We start from the raw sequence: 20,452 nt of genomic DNA, 5'->3' as shown, positions 1-20,452 counted from the left end.
AAATTAGGAAAGGGGAAAAGCAAGGGGCTAAACTAATAGTCACATGGGAGAGGTCAAGGGTCTGAGGACGAAGGAGAGAAGCATCTAAGCCCTGTCCTTTTCCTGTAAGCTCAGAGTGTCCATTTCCCCTGGGTTTGGGGGAGAAGGAGAACCTGCCTGCCTCCTGCTCTCATGTGGTACTCTCAAGGGCAGTGTTAGGAACAGGACCTAGCCATGGGCAATGACTAAACAGAGGATCACAGCCTCAGCCTCCCTCTGATGACCTAGCTAACCCTCTCTTTTTATCTCACAGGGCCAAGCAGTTGGCATCACTAGAGGCTGCCCAGCGGGCTATGGGCTCAGGGCCTTTCTCCTCCTCCGCTACCACAGGGGCCCGAGCTGAGTTCTGGAAGCTTCGGGGTCTGCGGAAAGGTGTCAAGAAGTATATGCGCCAAAGCCGTGAGGACCTGTCCACCCTGACAAAGCAGGGCAACTATCCACCCTATGAGCGGGTAGTGCTGAGGGAAGGTTAGTTCCAGAATGGCCAAAAAAAAAGGGGGGGAAGACTTGGGACAGGTGGAGTCCAGAACATTTAATTATCTCTTGAGATCAAACAGTGGAACACCTAAATGACCTAAATATATGCTAAATAAAAAGCAGCTGGGGAGTCTTGAATCAGAGCTAGGGGTAAGAGGAGGATTGAGAAAAAATGAGTTGTACCTACTGATTCCCTGCCTGTTCTGTCCCAGCCAGCTTCAAACGCCCTGTGGTTATCATGGGCCCTGTGGCTGACGTCGCCATGCAAAAGCTGTGTTCTGAGCTGCCTGACCAGTTTGAAGTTGCAGGTGAGGTGCCGGGGCCCCGCTCTGATCCCACATACCACTTGTGTTGTCCACCAACTGCTCTACCCTTAGCTGAGGGAACCCACAGAAGGATATGGAGGTTAGGCTGGTTGGTAAGATGTTAGGATTGAAGGTAGGATTTGAGGGATGGGAGAGGATTTAGGGAAGAGACTGAGGTGATCCTGTCCCATGCTGGTGTCAGGAAGGAGGCTGATCTATTTGGAGTTTCAGGAGCGAGATTGAAATGAAGCTGGAGATAGGAACTAAAGACAGATCATGTATCTGGAGACCTGGGATTTAACCTTGAGCAACAGGGAGCCACTGAAGGTTTTATCAAGGAGTTATAAGGTTAAGAAATCCTAATCATCACGTATTTTCAGGAGTTACCCAATACCTGGGTTCTTAAGAGTCCCAGGAGAGCTCTTCTAAGGGCTGATTCCATCTTGGCTGAAATAAGCAGATGGTACACAGAGGGAGGGAGAAGAAATGATTGCCCCGCTTCCTGACTCTTACTGAACGAGCTACATTCATCCCTACAGAGAGCGTCACAAGGACTGAGGGCCCCTCAAAGGTTGTCAAGCTGGACACAGTGCGGGTGATTGCTGAGAAGGTGAGTCCAAGCCTAGAACTGAGGGATGAAGAGCAGAAAGGGAAAAAGAGAAGGGGATGAGTCTTAGGACATAGGGTATAGAATATCAATTGTGAAGGACATTACAGCATAGAATGTTGGCACCAGGATGGATCTGTGGACAGAACAGACTTTAGAAGGTACAATGAAGGCCATCTGGTCCAACCTGCCCATTTTACAGAGGAGAACATGGAGGTCAGGGCCTCTTGGCATGGTCGGGGCCCAAGCTTGGGCTTCTGTTGCCTCCATCTCTCTCCCTGACCCAGAATAAACACACTCTGCTGGATGTGACACCCTCTGCCGTGGAGCGCCTCAACTATGTGCAGTACTACCCCATAGTGGTGTTCTTTGCCCCTGAAAGTCGGACAGGGGTCAAATCCCTACGTCAGTGGTTGGTACCCACCTCCAGGAAGAGTTCTCGCCACCTCTATGCCCAAGCCACCAAGCTGAGGAAGTACCACAGCTATCTGTTCACAGGTTAGACCAAGCTGGGTGGCTCAGTGGATAGTATTGGACTTGGAGTCAGGAAGACCTGCATTCAAATCCTCCTCAGATATTTAATAGCTGTGTGACAAGTTCCTCTACCTCTGCCTGCCTTGGTTTCCTCATCTGCAAAATGGCTCTGATAATAGCACCCACCTCAGAGAGTTGTGATAACAAATGACTATTATTAGGTGGGGGGATGGGATATAACAGATAAACAGAAGTTGGGATGGGGGAGGGGGTGGAAGGAGGGAGGGAGAGGAAGGGTGTTAGAGAGAAAAGAGTCCTAGGCTGGAAACCAAGAGATCCTGGATCTGTTTCTGGTTCGGCCACTGACTTGCTGTATGACATTGCCCTCTCTGGGCTTGTTTCCCAACCTATAAAAAGAGCAGGATAGTACTTGATATGGGATCTCAGGGTTATTAAAGTGAAGGACCTTAGCCCAATACCCTTATTATACAGATAAGAAAACTGAGGCTTCGGGAGGTTAAGTGACTTGCTTGTTTTTTCCTGAGGTGTGGGGAAGAAAGAGAACTCCCTTTATGTAATATGAAGCCCCGATATGAGAATGCTAATAAAGAATCCAGACCCAAGTCTTTGGGGCTCATGAAGATTAAATGAGATATAGGTGTTAAGGCACAGGGTTCATCATTAACTTTTATTATATCTACCATTCTTATACTGATCTTGTCAGACATCAGAGAACTCTCTAATTGACTGATCCTATGGATTTGTCATTGGAAGAGAGTTCTACCTCTCTTACCTCCAATACTCCACCTCTCTTTAGCTACCATTCAACTTCAGGGGAACAACAATGCCTGGTACCAGGAGCTCAAAGATATTATCAAAACCCAGCAATCCCGACCAATCTGGACAGCTGAAGACCAGGTAAACCCACTTACCAAGGGTTTACCCTTCTTACATGCCCTAAGAGTCTAGGAAGGCAAAGAAAATGACTTTACTATGATGGTGGGACCAACTCTACCACACCCTCTTCACCAGTCTCTCTCATAATATGAATCTATAAGAAGACTGGCATATCTTCTTTGTTAAGTAATTAAGCATGATGAATCAATGGGAAAAAGCTTGAGACTTCATGATCCTATAGCTAAGCCCAATGATAGGAATCACCAGGGACATCTTTTCCTAGATTGTACCACTTATCTGCTAAATGGGGGTTCCTAAGGCTAGCCCATTTATGTCCATCTCCTACATCATTCCCTCCCCCAGCTGGACAACACAAGCGAGGAGAATCTGGAACTGCCCCACCAGGACTTTGGGGGGAGCAGTGCTTATCTCAGCTGTGATAGTCGTGTCAACAGTGACTATGAGACAGACGGAGAGGGTGGCTTTTACACGGACAATGACATGGATGAGGAGCCCACAGAGCCAGCATTGGCTCGTTCATCAGAACCAGTAGAAGTAGATGAGGTAGACAATCTGAGGGAAGAGGCAGTGCCAGCCTCAACATACCCAAGAGTCCAGGTAAGCCAAAGCTCCTTCCACCCCAAGAAGGATGGAGGGGCTTTGCCAGAGCCCCTTAGGTGTGGGGGCTACCCTTGAGCAGAATGATACCATTTACACCTAACAAGACACAAAGACAATACAATTTTCTCTTCTTGGGTTGTAAAGGTCAAGAGGTAGAGGTAATATTTCTCCACAAAGGTCAGGTTTTCTTCTCTCGCTGTCCCTCTTTCCACATCTCTGTCTTGTCTCTTTCTCATTCTCCTTGTATATATCTCCTTGGACAAGCTACTTATCCTTCCCTGGTGCTTCCCAGATCCCTTCCTGCCCTAACATTCTTTTGACTCTGTCTCTGTCTCCCTTCCTCACTGACCCTCTTCTCCCTGTCTTTAGTGGGGAAAAAAAAAAAAAAAGGTCTGGTGTTTAACTTTAAAAGCAGAGAAGAGGGAATGTTTTCTTCTTTCTCTACCCGTCCTTCAAAATTAAATTAAGTTCTTACTCACAGGCTTCTTGGTTGAAAATGGGATTTTCCTTCCTAAAGCCGTGGGCTCTTCTCTTTCCTTGCTTTAGGCTTTGTGGAGGGCAGAGTTCTTCTCTGTTTAAAGGTCATGTCTCTCCCTGCTTGGAAACTAGCCTCCTCTAACATGCTCAAGCCCCTTTTGCATTGACAGGTTTATTTGCATTTATTTGTTAGCAACTTGTGTTTCTTGGGGAGGGGGGCACAGGTATCCAGTCTCCCACATTTCCCCAACTTAACCTCCACTGCAAATTTGCTGTCTTGCCCCGTTAACCTTGAGTGATTCTCTACAGGCCAGGGATCCACCTGCTCAGAGCCAGTGGAGACAAGACAGCATGAGGTAAAACCATTTCTTGCAATGGGCAGAAAGGAGGGGAACAGCTGGTGTTGAGGGCCCTCTGGGGCGTATATTGCTATAGGGGCAGGGTGAATTTAAGGCTAAAATGGGACATCTCTTTCTAAAGGTGAGAAAATGAATCTAAAAAAGGGAAGTGACTTGCACAAAGGCACACCACAAGTAGCATTTGTACTCCAAATCTCAATGCTCTTTCCACTCCATCATACTGGTCTCCCCACTGGTATACAGGCCTTCTCTCCAGAAGAAACGGGAATTTCCAGACAGCTTCATCCTTAGAAATTTTGACCCAAAGAGAGGTTGTCTATGGTCACATAATTACCAGGATCTCTTTATTTCTTGCCCTCCCCAGAACCTACGAGCGAGAAGCCTTGAGAAAAAAATTCACCCGAGCCCGGAATTATGAATCAGATGAGGATGATGGCTATGACTGGGGGCCTGCCACTGACCTGTGACCCTGGGGGCCGTTGGCCCCAGCCCAACACCAAGGTCACCTCAGGGAATCTGAAAGCTCCACCTCCCTGCCTTACTCCAGCAGCTTCAAGGAAGGAGACTCACTCTGGCTTCCGCCTCCTCATTTGGGAAGGTCATTTCCAGACCTGCCTATTCCTAATAAAGGAAGTTGGATTTTTATTCCCCACCCCCCCCTTTCGATACTGCAGGCCAGGGAAGGAAGACAGGTCATCCTATTCCATCCCCTACACGCATCTCTGGGCTTGGTTATCAATGTCACAAAACATTCCCAGGGCAGTATAGCCCTGCCCCCAACTGTCCCAGTAGAACAATGTGTTCCCACTCTCTCAGGACCTAGAACCCAGGACCCGGACTGGGCCATAGAGATCATTGACTAAAACTCTTAGTTTTATGGGTGGGGAAACTGAAGGGTCATTCAACTTGTGTCAGGTTCTAGACTTAACCCGGGTCTTGAACGATGTTAGCTTAGAACAAGGGTTTTTAAAGAAACCTGGGTGCCTGTGAACTTTTTTAAAAAATATTTGGATAACTGTACTTCAACAGAATTGGTTTCCTTTGTAATCCTACATCTTTTATTTTGTTCATTTAAAAATACGATTCTAAGGAGTCTATCGGCTTCATCAGACTGTCAAAGTGTGTGGGAATGGAGGAAGGCGTCACAGAATGATCTGTATGATACAACCCCTGTATGATGGGGTTCAGATGCCCAGTATATGTGTATATATTATGTATGATCCAAGGTCCAAGTCCCTCTAAGCTTCTAAAAGCTTAGCTCCCTGCCCTGGGCTTGTGGTAGTGTCTGGAGACTGGCCCCTCCTTGCTCCAAATCCATTTAGGCCAGTTCAAGAGTTCTGTGCCTTCCAGCCTGCTTGCTCCCCCAGGCCCCAACATGACATGGAACTCATAGCCTCACTCCAAACCCAGTGCCTTGTCCACTACTGCACTCAGTCTCTTTTCACTGCTTAGTTTAATCTTTACCAGCTAAAAGGATAGCTTTAAAAAACACTTCTGTGGCCCTTCCCCCACACACTCTTCAGAAAGGGGGCATAACCCATTGGTGGGTAGAAGGAAGTAGGCAAACTGAGCCCAGGCCAGATAGGGAGAGATCCCTGGTGCCCAGGATTGTAGCAGCTCCAGCCATGACGATCTGAGGCCCAAGGTGGCACACAAGAGCATAAGGCACTGACACTGAGCAAAGCCCAGGAGAAGTCTTGGCCATGAGGATTCCCAGTACAGGCAGGGTTTGGGGATCATTTCTTCCCCTGAGTCTGAGAGTATGGATGCCAGAGTAATCAGTCTGGGGGGCCAAGCTGGGCCCCCCTCCCAGGTCACAGATAGATGGGCTGCTCCTGGCCGGTGAGGAGGCGGTAGGTGGAGGCTGGCATCATCTTAATATGGACCTGGTAGGAGAGAGGAGGCTGGAGGCTCAAGGCTCAGATGCATATAACAACACAGAAAAACTCACCCCACCCAACCCCAATAAGAAGGCCTGGGGGAGAAACGGGGAATATTGAGAGAAAGGTGCCTACCTCATTATGGGCCTCAGTAAGCAGCTGGATAATCCTATCATGGGGTGTGGCCACCACACTCTGCCCATTGATCTCGATGATTCTGTGTCCAACTCGAACTCCACCACGCTCTGCGATGCCTCCACGCATCAAGCTGCAGATCTGAGGGATGAAACCATGACATGGGGCCTATGGGGCCTATGGGGCCCTACCCACAGGCCATGATCCAGATCCCAGAGGACAGCCTATTGAACCCCTGGCCCCAGGATACCCGCAAACGCGGGACGCAGAGACAGCCATCTGCCTATCCTCACTGACTCCCACAAGTACACTTGTTTCTTCCCAGAAGACAGAGTGAGCCTCCCAACCTGCCCTGGTCCTCCCAGGATCCTTCTCAAATACCCACCTCCTCATGGCACAAGCAATCCCAGCCCTTATTCCCTGAACTCACAATGCCATTTTCCACACAGAAGCCCAGCTGCTCTCGAGCATGAGGTCGGCGGATGATGGCCGTGGTGACTGGTGGACAGTGCACAATACTCAGTGTTACTGAAGTCTGAGACTTTAGTTCCTATTGAGGAGAGGGGCAGGGACCAGGATTAGATCCTGAGAGCAGTATGGGGGAAGAAGGGGGAAAAGAACTAGATACTAAGAGACCTGGTTTCTAATCTTGGCTTTACCATGTGACGTGAGTTAGTCACCTCCTCTCTTGGGCTTTACCCATCTGAAAAATGGGGGAGTTGGTCCAAATAATTTCTAAAATCCTTACCAGCCCTTAGCCCAATGGGACATGGGCTATGTACTACACTTTGATTCAGAGTCCAGAGCAGGCCCTCAGCCCAGACCCTAAGGGACACTTACTCGGACTATGGCCTGGCATGAGGCCAGGGGCAGCCCCACCAGGCTGGTGCCATTGACTGCAGTGAGCCGGTCCCCAATGCTCAACAGCCCAGAGCGCTCGGCTGGCCCACCATGCAGCAGGTTGGCGATGACGGCTGTGGGCAGCAGGGAACCCCAGCCAGATTCTACCAGCGCCACCCCCAGGCATTCTCCCTGCTGTTTCTCAATACATACCTGTCAGGGGAGAAGAAGAGAAGATGTCAGGCACAGAGCCATACATCCCTCCCTCCCTACTGGGGAGCAGATGGGATGAGAGACCAGGAGGGACAAGAGACTGAATGAGCTCAGGAGAGAAGAGAAAGCCTTTCCTTCTGCATTTAATCTTGTAATGACCTAATATAATCACTTTCTCCCATACTTCTACAATAATGCTATAGATCACAGATTTAAGCTAGATGAGACCTGAAATGCCTAGTCCAGCCCCTTCATTTTCCAGCCACATAAATCAAGGCTCAAAGCAGTTAATGGGCATGGCCCAGATCACACAGGGTCAAGTAGCAGAGTCCAGATTTGAACACATATCCTCTGCCTCCAAATCCAGGGCTCTTGCCAATACACCACATTGCCTTAAGGGGGTGGGAAGGGAAATCAAATGGCTTTCTAGAAGCAGCTATGGTACAATGGACAGAGCACTGGATTTAGTCTCAGAAGACCCTAGTGTGAATCCCAACTCTGCCCATTACTAGCTACCTAACATTGGGTAAGTTGCATTAGGTTCCTCATCTGTAAAATGGGGATATTAATACTTGGGGCAGTGAGGGATGGAATGAGATCATGGACAGAACACATTTTTGTAATTTGTATAGCACTAAAGTTCCATATAAATGTCAGCTACTGTTATTTTAAAACTCATCAGATCTTTAGGCTGAAAATAACATCAGATTCTAGAATGTAAACTATAAGAGCTGAGAGGAAGCTCAGACCTAAATCATCCATTGCTTGAGGTGAGCAGGGCCTTTGAGACCATCCCATCTAAGCCCTTCTCTCTTCCCTTACTCCACAGATAGAGCAATGTGAAGCCCAGAAGGGTGGGGGCATCTCACTGCTCTTTCAAGATGGCCTGAGAGCAGCATGATGTAGTGAGGGTTTAGTTTAAAGGTCAAGGGAAGATGAAGTCAGGAGTAGTAATAGGTCAGAGGGAATTTAGGAGGTCCAAGGACCTCAGTGTGGAAATTGTGAGAACGAGAAAAGGGAGGGGGAAATCTTGGGAAAGTGGGCTGTGGAGGAAAAGGGCTAGCGGGAGGACCGCTTAGCTGGGGAGGAGAAGGCTTCACTTTCACTCACATCCCTGCAGTTCTCCTGATTTGAAAAGTGGGCCAGGTCTCCATTGTGAAGGTCCCCCTCATTCAGCCTCCCACAGTCTTCTTGGGCACTCAACTGGCTGGGATCAATGCCACTGGCCCGAAGGAACTGACCATAGGCCACACCAAAGGCCTGTCCAATGGCCTGGGCAATCAGCTGGGCCTGTGGGGCATAGATAGCGCTAAGAGCCTGCCCCCTTCTTAAGCTTCCTTCCCTGGGAATTTCCCAACCACTGGGTAGCCCCACTTGTCCATGCATCCTTGGAATCATCCCTCCTCCAAGACAGACTCTCCACTGGGGACAAGGGCCTGGCCTGGGGCTTTAAGAGAAGTCAATGGGGCAGGTCTAGGGCCAGATGCCCTTCAAGGTTCCTCCCCGCTGAACCCCGTGCTGACCCTGGGGAACCCTCAGAAAAGCCTAGTGCCTGTCCCCACCCTCCTCCACCAGGCAGCTCACATCTGCTGAGTGGAAGACGTGGCAGATCATCTTGTAGAGACGCCGCTCCTGAGAGCCAGGCTGCCTCGTCAGACGCCTTCGGGCCATCAGCACCACCATATTGCCAATGTCAGCAATGTAGGAGATGGTCTGCAGGGAGTGATCCATCATAGCCTCCTGGTGGGGACGAAAGCCAGAGAGAAGGGACTCAGAGCAGGAAGATCTCTGGACTTCCCTGCAGGAAGCTCCTGGGGCAGGCTGGGCCAGACCAAGCCCTCCTTCACAAGTCCTGGATTCAAATCCTGACTAGGACACTAGGTAGTTGTGTGACCATGGGTCAAGTTCCTTTACCTCTAAGTCATTTATCCTCTGAGCCACAGCTTCCTCATCTTTTAATAACAATCACAGTTAGCATTTATGTATCACTCTATGTGATCTTCTTTAACAATAATCAATGCATTTATGTATCACTATATATTACCTTTTGGGGGACTCCCAACACAACCCTGGGAGGTAGGAACTATTCTTATCTCATTTTACACGTGAGGAAACTGAGGCAGACAGCGGTCGAATGACTTGCCCAACGTCACACAGCATCTGAGGCCAGATTTGAACTCAGGTCTTCCTGACTCTAAGCCCAGGGCTCTACCCACTTCTAGCTGTGTCAGTCTAAAATATTAGGATAACACGTGTACTACTGACCATACAACACTGTTGGCAAAGAAAGGACTTTGCAGGCTTTCAACCACTATGGAAGCAAGTTATGATGACCCCTTTTCCCGTTTCTTCCTTTGATACCCAGCCCAGCTCAGCCCAGCCCATCATTTTCAATCACTCCCTATTCAAGAAACTACAATGGCTCCATGTTGCCCAGAGAGCCATATGTTCAAAGAGTTAGAACTGGAAGTTAGAACTGGAACTCAGGGGGCCTTCCATTCCAACTCCCTCATTTCACAGAAAAGGCAGGTGGCCCAGAGGGTTTAAGTCACTTGCCAGGGTTTAAGTCCAAGCTTTCCCCAGGGCATTTGGAAGCCATCCCTGACCGGGCCCCACTCTCCTCTCGGCCCATCATCCCCTGCCACTGCCCATTAGCCCCCAGAATGCACCATGCTCCTTGTCACACCCGTGCTATTTCTCCCTCCTCAACGCTCCAGGGTCAGTACCTGGGAGTCAGCTGTCAAGACTTTGATCCTCTTTGTTGAAATGAAGAGGTCAACCTCAGTCATGGGCTGGGTCTCTCCCTCAGGAGCCTACAGATAAGAACAGGAGTGAGGGCCACAGAAGAAGAGAACTTCAAGTTCCTGGGGCAGGCTGGGCCAGCCCAAACCCTCCTTCATCCCAGCCTCCCTCTTCTCTTCCTGGGAGCCAGGCAGCCCTGGATACAGCCACAGCACAATTCTCTACTCTCTCCATGGGACCCGATGTCCCTGGCCTCTGACATGAACCAAATAAGAGGGAGAGGGAAAAGAGCATTGGATTTGCATTTGTGGAACCCCAGCTCTCTCATTTATTACTTGTTTGACTTTGGGCAAAACATTTAACCTCCCTAAGCCTCAGGTTTCCCATCTATAGAATGGGAGAGGAGAGCAGAGGAGCAGGGTGTGGAGAAAATGTTGATTGGGACAGGGTAACTCCACTCTCATCAGGCAGTAATGAAGGGAAATAAAACCAATTACTTCACTGGGTGACACCTGCCCTATTGACTCAATTCAGGGGCAGAGCCCTAATGCAATAAGGCCCCAGACTCCCTCCACAATCTTCCCCAAAGGTGTGTATGAGCTCAAGGCATGGGAGCCAGATATCAGGGGAGGAGGAGGTGAAGGCTAAGCTCCAGTTCCAGGCCTCAGTCCCTTATCTACAGATCTTTGTCCCCAAGGGTAAAAGGAAATGGTGACAAGCTCCCTCTATCATTCTCCTCCTCCTGTTCTCTCCTTCCCCATCCTTCCTGGCCTTACCTTGATCCGGTCTACAGCCTCTTGAGCCTGGGCCATGCGGGCACTCATCGATGGGTTCCGCTCTGAAACAAGCTGGGTGGAGCCCAGATACTTGGCTCCAAAAATGACTCCATCCAGCAGGTCTTCTGGGTCACAGGGTCCTGCCACTAAGACAGAGGAACGAGAAAGGCAGGGACAAGAGTCAAGTAGGTGAGTCCTTGGAGCCCTCACGTTCAGTTCCCAGCTCTCTCTCTGGGAGCCCCGGGGGTAGTCATAGCACCATGAACCTTAGAGATCCTAAACCTGTCGCACCACCTCCAAAGTCTATAACTACAACTCGTATCACCTATGACTCCAGATGCCAGTGAATAGTCTGACCTATACATTATTCAAGAAGCCCAAAACAGCTTGCAGTACTCAACTAGAGAACTGTGATGGGTTCTGGGAGCACAGATAGCGTCACTAAAATCTATTTGAGTGGTCTAGACCCCCCAGTTTAGAACTCTCCATTTTCCTCCAGGTCTGCAGAGCAACTACCTACCTTCTAGCTTGGCCATCTTGACCTCTGTCCTTCCCCTTTGACACCCCCTCAGATCCCAAATTGGTTGAATTGAGAATGAAAAGGACACTCACCTTCTTGGAAGGCAGGATAGCATGCTAAGGCTTCAGGGGTCTGGAAAGAAACACGAGAAAGGAGGAAGCTTAGCAACAAGGTCTCCTGGTTTGGCTCCTAGGTGTTGCTGAGGGAGATGGGAAAATCCTATTTACCTGGGTGGTGCCAGCATCAGGGGACAGCTGCTTGGAATGGGCCAGAGGGGTAGGTCCCAGCCAGGGCTCTGGGGAGCTACTAGAACTACACTCTCCATCCACAGACCTCTCCTCTGTCCTCTTGGCACAGTTCTTTGGGGGCTGGAGAAGGCAGGGGATGGGGTCTTGGGGGCCTTCGGGGCCTGGGGGCGCTGTTTGGGTCAGAGGTGCTTCTCCCTCACTGCACAGAAGACTGAGCAGGTCTTCATGCCTGGCTTCAGATGACAAAAGTCCGTGATTTTCTGGAGCTTCTGGAGTGGCCAAGCCACGGCCAGTGGCAATGTGGAGGGGACACGGGTGTCCATCCTGGGAAGGTGCTTCTGGCAAGTCTGAAGGCAGGGCCTGGAACTGGTCCACCAGGTCCTGAAGTTCCTGTTCACTAGGGTCTTCATCCAGGTCCATCAGATTCAGACTCCCCAAACCCTTGGGCCCTGTCCCTTCAAGATCATTGGCTGAAGCTGCCTCAGGCACAGCTGGCTCCCAAGGGCAAGCAGGTCCTAAGGAAGTAGCAACTGAGGGTGGGGAATCAAAAGAAGACAGAAGAACAGAGGCCTCTGACTCCTCCAGGTCCATGGCTGGAGGCTCTGAGGAACACACATCACAGTCCATCTTCTCAGGGTGAGTTGAGTCCTGGGCTCTGTGACCTTGCAAAAGTTAAGTCTCTGGGTCTCAGTTGACCCATCTGTAAAATAAGAAGGCTGGGTTAATAACAGAAGTAATAGTAAGTAACAGAAAGAATAATAAGGCAGCTAGATGGTACAGTGCATAGAGTACTGAACTTGGAGACCAGAGTTCAAATCCAGCCTGAGACACTTAGCTGTATGATCCTGGGCAAATCACTGCATCTCTGAAAGGAAATTAATAATAGCACCTACCTCTCAGGGCTATTGTGAAGATCCACTGAAATAACATTTATAAAGTGCTTTGCAAACTTTAATTTTTTTTTTAATTTATTTTGGTGAGACAATTGGGGTTAAGTGACTTGCCCAAGGTCACACAGTAAGTGTCAAGTGTCTGAGGCTGGATTTGAACTCAAGTCCTTCTGACTCTAAGGCCAGAGCTTTATCCTGCTGCGCCACCTAGTTTCCCCCTTTGCAAACTTTAAAACACGACAGAAATGCCAAGCTAGCTAATAGTAACTGGCATTCATACAGTTCTTTAAGTGTGCGAAAGTCATTTCATTTGAGTCTTGTAACCAACCCAGGAAGCAGGTGGTACAAGTAGTATGATTATCCCCTGTTTCTGTTGTTCAGTTGTGTACGACTCTTCGTGACCCCATTTGGGATTTCTTCAGCAAAGACACTGAAGTGGTTTGCCATTTCCTTTTCTAGCTCGTTTTACAAATGAGGAGACTGAGGCAAACAGGGTTAAGAGACTTGCCTAGGGTCACACAACTAGTAAGTGTTCGAGGCCGCATTTGAACTCAGGTATCCCTGACTCCACGGCTGACACTCTATCCACTGCACCACCGGGCTGCCCCAATTTTACAGACGAAGAAACTGAGGCTGAGTGGTTAAGGGATTCTCGAAGGGTCAAACAGCTACTAAGTATCAGAGGAGGTAACAGAAGTCAGTCCTCCCCCAACCCCCTTTCCCCTTCAACTTTTCCCAGGCCCTTCCCCCACACGCCAAAAAAGCCCAACTCCCTCCACCGCCCCCTCCCCTTTTCTCTGACATTCCTGCCCCAATTTCCCTGATTAGGGTTCCAAGCCTGATTGGCCCACAGTCTGTCCCCACAATTACTTCCAAGCAGCGGCGCGTTCCCGCGAGACCGGGGTTGCGGGACTGCTCCGGCTTTGGTCCCGGATCCAGTGCGCTAGGCTCCCCGCCGGGCCCCTACACTGGATCACCGCTGCCTCCGCCACCGTCGCCGCTCCCAGCCCGGCTCGGCCAGGCCAAGTTCCCACACCACACTGCGCAGGCGCCACCCCAGGGGCTTGCTGGGAAATGTAGTTCCTAAGAAGTTAGGGCGGTGTGGTTAAGTGGGGCTCTCCAGGAGAAATGAATGGGAGAAAGTCCAGGCTGCGATAATAACTATTCGGCTTTATACAGCGCTTTGAGCCTGGCAAAGCCCCATTACTTAACAGCACTCATCTTGCTTGAGTCTCCGGACTGAGGATTATGGTATATGAATACTTCGGGTATTATTATGCTCATTTTATGCCCATTTTGCCGATAAGGAAACTGAGTTTCAGTGTCTCTTGGTAACTTTCAGCACCTCCAAAAAAAAGGTTAGGTGTGACTCATGGCATTTCGAAAATAGAGGTAACTTTTTGAAAAAATATTTACTATTGCTTAAAATCCAGAGTTTTTCCACCACACTACCCCAAAGCAATATAGCCGCAGAGATGGGACTGGAACCCAAGTACCCTCACTCCCAATTCACCGATCACAGGGATGTTTTGGACCTTGTTAAGCACCACCTTTTAAGTATCTTTAAGTACCTTATTTTGTATTATAGTTATTTACCAGAAGGAGGGCCTCTGAAACTTGGGACAAAAGACAAAAACTACTTTTCGTGAAATGAAACCATTTTTCTACTGTCAACAGCTTGTTCAAATGTCGGGTTTGAATTGCCTTAATTCCATCCCATATCTTTACATTTTTATTCTTCAATAGTTAATAATTAGCATTTATATAGTACTTTTAAGATTGGCAAAGTGATTTACAAATAGTTTCTCACTTGATCCTAAGAAGAACTTTGGACGTTGCTACTGTTTGTCCCTCATTCTCCAAGAGGACTATGACATCAGGGAGGTGATGCCATGACATGCAAGAGAATTAAAGTTAAGCGAGGAAGGGCTGTGCAGAGTCACCAGCCTCACGTTCTCCTTTGGAGCCATCTGGGTCCAGTGGCCAGATCAGGACTATTGAGGTTTAGAGGTTTAGGGGTGCTGGGACCCCAAAATCACTACACGAGGATCCACTGAAAACGGCTCAGGATGCAGCGGGAGACCTTGGCCTTTTTAAACTAACTTCTTTCCCAGGTTCCTCTTCGACTGAGGCTACGCCTATTCAAAGATTAGGGCTGTTTTAAGAAGTGAGCCAAGGGATGGCCCCTTTAATTTAAAAGAAGAAAAATCAAACTGGGAAGGGAAGACCCTTGGGGTTTCTGGCCAAAAGAAACAATTACTATTTACATTCACTCTGACCCATCCGGGCCCAGATAATAACCAAGTAGGGCATAGCCAGGGATATATGGCTGGCCAATCAATGAGAGCAAGAGTAACTTGGGGTTAAAAAAAAAAAAAAAAGTTTGAGATTGAAATTCACATTGAAACCGAGGAAGAGAGATAAGTGGCTTGCTCGGGGTTACAGTGCTTAGTGAGTGTCTGAAGCTGGATTTGAACTGAGGTCCCGTGCTGGATCCACTGTCATCTCTCTTCATCTACATACTTCTCCATACACAGATATCTTGGGGAGTGGGGAGGAGAGGCAAGAGCAGGTTGATTTTGTTTCCATTGGCGTAGGGAGCTCTAAGGGTAGAAAGGATTCATCAGAACACCAGCTGCTGCTTTTTATAAATTTACAGGCTTTCCCGGGCACTGAGAACCTAAGGGAACTCCCCACGGTCACATACCAAGACAGAGACGGGACTTAAACTAGAATCCTGACTTTCAGAGACCCCGCCCTCTGCTAGATAACTACAGCAGAAAACAGCACGTAAGTTTTGGAGGAAGGCAAATGCGGGGCACCGCTTAATAAAGGTTCTTCATTCACGTGACGTTGGAGGTACGTAACAAAGTGCTTAAAAGGTCTGTATTTTCACAAGGAAGATTTCCTGGAAGAGGTGCTACTTAAGTCAGGTTTAAGGGATAAGAAAGACGTCTCAGCAGTCACTTAAACTCCTGGGGTTTCTCATTTTGCTCATCTGTAAAGTAAGAGATCTAACCTAAACCCTATGATCGGGAAGCAGAGGGAATGCATTCTAGATAGAAGGCACAGCATGAATAAAAATACGAAGAATTGGAGTCTGTAGTTTGGAATAGGACAGGTTCTTTGGGGAGTGGCGAAGGAAAAAATAATAAAGCTGGTAAGGTAGTGTGAGGCCTTGAATGACAAAAAGAAGAATGTGAACGTTACTTGGGAGCTACTGAAGATTTCTGTCCGATTCACAATTTTGTTTAGAGATTGGACGACTCGGCCGTGAGGCCCCTCCCAGCTCCGTAACCTGGGAACTACTCAAACTTCTCCGCAAGGACTACACTTCCCAAAATGCTGTGCGACAACCTCAGTTCTGGGCGTTCCCTTAGTTCTGGGCGCTCCCTTGTGACGGATATAGTCCCCGCGACCTGAGGAAGTTATGGCGGCGCGGTTTGTCTTCGGAGTCCCCAGAACCTGGAGGAGTTTGTGGGGATCCTCGTTACGGGGTCCCGCCACCCCCTGTAGCCTCTCTTTTCGGGGATACGCTAAGAGGCCGGGTGAGTTAGCCTGGACTGGGCAATAACAGAGCTCGGGGACCAGCCTCGACTTTGCACCGACTCGGGCCGTGGGACCGTGACCGGGACCGAGACCGAGACCGAGATCTGCTTCGCTGAGGATGCCAAGTCTGTCAGCTCAATGCGCAGGCGCTGGTTGTGGGTCTGGGTCACCGCGCTGAACGCAGTGCGCAGGCGCCGGTTGTGGGCTTAAGCCTGTGGAAAGGGAGTGAGGGCGGGACTGGGCTCTGAGAAGGCCCCACCTTAGGTGGGTGGTGTTAGATCACGCCCACGCCCCACCTCTTTTCCTCTGAATAGAGGCTTTGGGGGTCATCTGGCCTAAGGGAGATTTACTAATCGATAGTTTGAGATAATCTTTGTGTGGCGCTTAGCACAGTGCCTGGCACACTGTAGGTGCTTAATAAATGCTTGTTCCTTCCCCTCAATCTGCAAGCATTTGTTAAGCTCCTACTGTGTGTGTGTGTGTGTGTGTGTGTGTGTGTGTGTGTGTGTGTTTGTGTGTTGGGGGGTGGGGGTGAGGAGGTGGCACATGCGAAGCAGGAGATGAGAAAGAAAAAAGAAAGCTTCAGTGACTGGTCATCATAGCTTGTGGGCACCCAGACTTTCAGAAGGATGGGACCTAGGATTTTGAACCAAAAGAGACTTTTCGGCTAATTATCTTATTTTACAAAAGAAGCTGATTTCAGAAAAAGTGAAATTACCCACCCAGGGTCACACAACTAGTAAGTACAAGAGCTGGAATTCAAACTCAGATGTTCTAATTCCCAAATTCATTGTTCTTTGTGCCACTGTAAACTAAGTGTACTTGGGCTAGACTTCATTGAATCATCAGAACTCTCATTTCAGCAGTGTCCTACTCTTCATGACCCCACTTGGAATTTTTTTGGCGGAGATACTGGAGCAGTTTGCCATTTCCTTCTCCAACTCATTTTACAGATAAGGAAACTGAGGCAAACAGGGTTAAGTGACTTGCCCAGGGTCACCTATGTCTAAGGCCAGCTTTGAACTCAGGTCTTCCTGACTCCAGGACCAGCTTGTTCTGTCCACTTCACCACTTAACTGTCCAATGTCATAGCTACTAGGGACCCGTATTAGGATATAGAATGTCAGAGCTGGAAGGAACCTTCGGACATATCAAATAATCAGAACTTGAAGTGGCTTTAGAGATCACATGGTCCCATTTGCAGAAGCCCAAAGGAGGCTAATGAGTCACCCCAGGACAGGTAGGTCATGTATATAGAGCACCAGACCTGGAGTCAGGAAGACTTGAGTTCACTTCTGGCTTCAGACATTACTAGCTGTGTAATCCTGGGCAAATCACTTAAACTATGGTTTGCCTCAGTTTTCTCAACTGTATAATAATAGCATTTACCAGCAAGGGTTGTTATGAAGATCAAATGCAATAATAATTGTAAAGCTCTTAGCATATATCCTGGCACATAGTAAGCACTACTGTATGTTTGCTGTCATTGTCATACACCTCATGCTTGCTGAGTGAATTGGGGGGGGGGATGACTAACCTTTTCTAACCTTTGAGGCACTTAGCACAGTGCCTGGCACATACTAGGTGCTTAATAAATGCTTCTCATCCACCTTGGGATATTCTGGCACAGTGCTGAGCTGAGCTGTCCTTCTCCTCACAGTCATAAAAGGAGGCAAAGGCAAAGCTTTACCTGCAGAAGCCCTGAAGGACCCAGATGTATGCAAGGACCCAGTTCTGCTTACTACACATGCCATGGGGGTCAACATCTACAAAGAAGGCCCTGAAGTGCCCCTGAAGCCTGACTCAGAGTATCCAGATTGGTGAGTTGAAGGGAGCCCCCAGAGGTATAGCTTCCTCCTTTCTTACCTCCAGCCCCAGATAAAAGCCTCAGGGAAATGTATATCACTTTGTACCTGGAGGCTGTCCGAGCTCAAAGGAGAGAAAGATCACTCCTGGCTGAATATTGTTCCCCAGCCTCAGCTTTCTATCTCCTGCCTTTGCACAGACTCTTCACTCATGCCTGCAGTGTACTCTCCCACCTCTTAGAGTTATGTAGTAGGTGCTTAATAAATATTTATTGAATTAAAAAAGAAATTGTTTCCTTCGAGGTTCATTTCCAATCCAGTTCAGAAGGGAAAAGTTGTGTATAAGAGGTAGCTCCTGAGCCAAGCCTTGAAGGAAACTAGGAATTCTAAAAGGTGGAGATGAATACATTGCCTGACTGAGGGGATAGATAGCCCATGCAGAGGCGAGGAGAGGGGAAGTGGAATGCTGGGAACATGGAGAGGCCAGTTTGGCTAGAATGGGGAGGGAGTAAAGGGGAGTGAAGTCCAGTAAGCCTGGGAAGGGTAGACTGGAGTTAGATTGGAAAGGGCTTAAAATGGCAAACTGAGGATTTTGTATTTTATTGTAGAAGCAATTGGGAGCCATTCATATTTACTGAGCAGGGGAGTAACAAAGTCATACTTTTTTAGGAAGATTATTTTGATAACTGTGTGGAAGGTGGATTAGAGAAGGGAGAAACAGGAGTCTGATAAGGCAGGTCTTGAAATAGTCTCGTCAAGAAGGGATAAAGGCCTGAACCAGGATGAGGGCCATAGGAATGGACAGAAGGGGATGGATGTGAGAGATGTTATGGAGGCAGAATGGGCCGCACTTTGCAGCCAGATGGATATGGGGGGTGAGGAAGAGGGAGTAGTTGAGTGTGACTATGATTGTGAGCCTGAATTACTCGAAGGACAGGGTTGTTCCCTAAGGGATTAGGGGAGTTTGTTCCATCAGGCTTCTGCCTGACCTCACTCATTAATGCTTGGTAGCCCCTCATTTGTTTATATGTTGTTGGGTCCCCCCCCCATTAGCATGTAAGCTCCTTGAGGTCAGGCAGTGGTTTTGGGGTTTTTTTGTCTTTGTATTCCCAGCACCTGGCAGAGTGCTTTGCACATGGTAGGTGCTTAATGACTGCTTGTTGAAGTGGATTGAAAGTTTCCTACAGCAGGTGTGGCTTGAATTGGACCTCAAAGGATTTGGTTAGGGGAATAGAGCAGACATTGTCCTGGCCTGTGTAGGGGATGGTAAGGAGGCTGGCCTGGTTGGGGTAGTGTAGAGCAACAGGAATTGACTGTGGAAGACCTCAAATACTTGGCTTAGGTATCTGGTCTTTATCCTTTAAACCAGGGATTAGCCAGATATAGCCCCTGCCTGTTTTTCATAAGACTGCAAGCTAAGAATAGTTTTTCTATTTTTTAGATAAAGCTTTATCATATTTAAAAATGTAAAAACCATTCTTAGATAGGGACTTGACCCTCTCTGCTATAGACCATGGGGAGCCATGGAAGGTCGTTGATCAGGGGAATGACTCGCTTTTCTTCCTCAGGCTCTTTGAAATGAACCTGGGGCCACCCAAGACCCTGGAGGAGCTGGACCCTGAAAGCCGGGAGTACTGGCGGCTGCTGCGGAAACAGAACATCTGGAGGAACAACAAGTTAAACAAGAACAAGAAGCTGTGAGGAGGCGAGGGAGGGCAGCAGTGTCTGGATATGTGATGGGAGGTCGCCTGGGGACCTGACCAGGGCCTCCCCAGGACAGGACTTTGGGCAGCAGATGCAGGAGGATGGAGGAGGTCGTAGAGAAAAGGGTTTTCTCCCAAGAACTTTGTGGTTTTGGAGGGAAAAAAGGCAAGAAGTGGAAGAGAGATCTCCTTCCCTTCTGTTCTTGGACCGTGATTCTTCAAGCTCACCTCTCATCTTACCTTCTGAGGCTCCCAGCAGCCCCTCGTGCTGTGAGCCTGACTGAGAGGACCTGGGCCCAAGGCCGGTGAATAAAGCCCTCCCAGGAGTTTCTTTGGGAGCAGAGTGACTCATTCAGTGTTGTCTCTTCTGACCCTGAAGTTGGGGAGCGGGGAGATCATCTCCCCTGGGAGTCATCGTTCTAGTTCCTAGAGAACCCACAGGGATAGGGGCAGGAATGGCAGGCATTAGTCATAGAATAAAACAGCCCGCTCCCTTTCCTCTGCCTCCACTTCCCTAAAGACACCATCCCCTTACCCTCTCGGTGAACCAACCCACCCCAATTTCCCTGAAGTGTCTGGTAATTACTGAAGAGTCTTCCATGGGGGCAGCTAGGTGGTACAGTGGATAGAGCACTGGCCCTGAAGTCAGGAGGACCTGAATTCAAATCTGGCCTCAGACCAAACACTTGACACTTACTAGCTGTGTGACCCTGGACAAGTCACTTAACCCTAATAGCCTTAAAAAAAAAAAAAGAGTCTTCCAGCTCCTGGCATGGGTGGTGTTTTCCTGGGGAAACATGGCTGGGCTTTAGTGATGCTGAAACCTAACTGATATGTTGTGAGGCTTAAACCTTGCAAAGACTTATCACCTTGTTGCACTGATCTTCCCAACAGT

The 20,452-nt window shown here is 48.7% G+C and overlaps 3 protein-coding genes across 7 annotated transcripts in view; 2 read left to right on the top strand and 1 right to left on the bottom strand.

Moving 5' to 3' along the window:
- The window catches only part of TJP3 (tight junction protein 3), a 47,064-nt gene extending 41,761 nt beyond the window's left edge, over nt 1-5,303 (top strand). For 2 of the 4 annotated variants that reach the window (XM_027850972.1, XM_027850970.1), the window contains exons 14-21: nt 293-507; nt 729-824; nt 1,361-1,431; nt 1,716-1,926; nt 2,720-2,820; nt 3,163-3,417; nt 4,207-4,253; nt 4,621-5,303. In XM_027850972.1, the coding sequence (XP_027706773.1) occupies nt 293-507; nt 729-824; nt 1,361-1,431; nt 1,716-1,926; nt 2,720-2,820; nt 3,163-3,417; nt 4,207-4,253; nt 4,621-4,723 (1,099 nt within the window). In that variant the 3' untranslated portion in view covers nt 4,724-5,303. Of the gene's footprint in view, nt 1-292; nt 508-728; nt 825-1,360; nt 1,432-1,715; nt 1,927-2,719; nt 2,821-3,162; nt 3,449-4,206; nt 4,254-4,620 lie in introns of those variants that run through there. The other 2 variants (XR_003568178.1, XM_027850971.1) reach the window with 2 other exon arrangements.
- On the bottom strand, nt 4,260-13,513 carry APBA3 (amyloid beta precursor protein binding family A member 3). Of its 2 annotated transcripts, none has more exons than XM_027850974.1 (11): nt 13,371-13,513; nt 11,590-12,310; nt 11,455-11,494; nt 10,843-10,988; nt 10,051-10,137; nt 8,909-9,064; nt 8,435-8,614; nt 7,112-7,324; nt 6,702-6,821; nt 6,272-6,412; nt 4,260-4,542 (listed from the first exon to the last, which is right to left on the bottom strand). In XM_027850974.1, the coding sequence occupies exons 2-11, from the start codon at nt 12,235-12,237 to the stop codon at nt 4,372-4,374; spliced, it is 1,902 nt and encodes a 633-aa protein (XP_027706775.1). In that variant the 5' UTR covers nt 12,238-12,310; nt 13,371-13,513; the 3' UTR covers nt 4,260-4,371. The 2 variants fall into 2 exon arrangements, with proteins under 2 accessions (XP_027706775.1, XP_027706776.1); XM_027850975.1 differs by lacking the exon at nt 4,260-4,542 and adding an exon at nt 5,691-6,142.
- Nucleotides 13,514-15,884: 2,371 nt separating this feature from the next.
- On the top strand, nt 15,885-19,908 carry MRPL54 (mitochondrial ribosomal protein L54). The gene is made up of 3 exons (XM_027851144.1): nt 15,885-16,048; nt 17,710-17,869; nt 19,423-19,908. Exons 1-3 carry the CDS (start codon nt 15,931-15,933, stop codon nt 19,553-19,555), a joined length of 411 nt encoding a protein of 136 aa, XP_027706945.1. The 5' UTR covers nt 15,885-15,930; the 3' UTR covers nt 19,556-19,908.
- The last annotated feature ends 544 nt before the right edge of the window (nt 19,909-20,452 follow it).

Source organism: Vombatus ursinus, unplaced genomic scaffold (assembly GCF_900497805.2).
Source record: "Vombatus ursinus unplaced genomic scaffold, bare-nosed wombat genome assembly UNPS02009173.1, whole genome shotgun sequence".
Lineage (NCBI taxonomy): Eukaryota > Metazoa > Chordata > Mammalia > Diprotodontia > Vombatidae > Vombatus > Vombatus ursinus.
The sequence above is the reverse complement of the archived record's forward strand: the minus strand, read 5'-3'. Positions and strand labels throughout refer to the sequence as shown.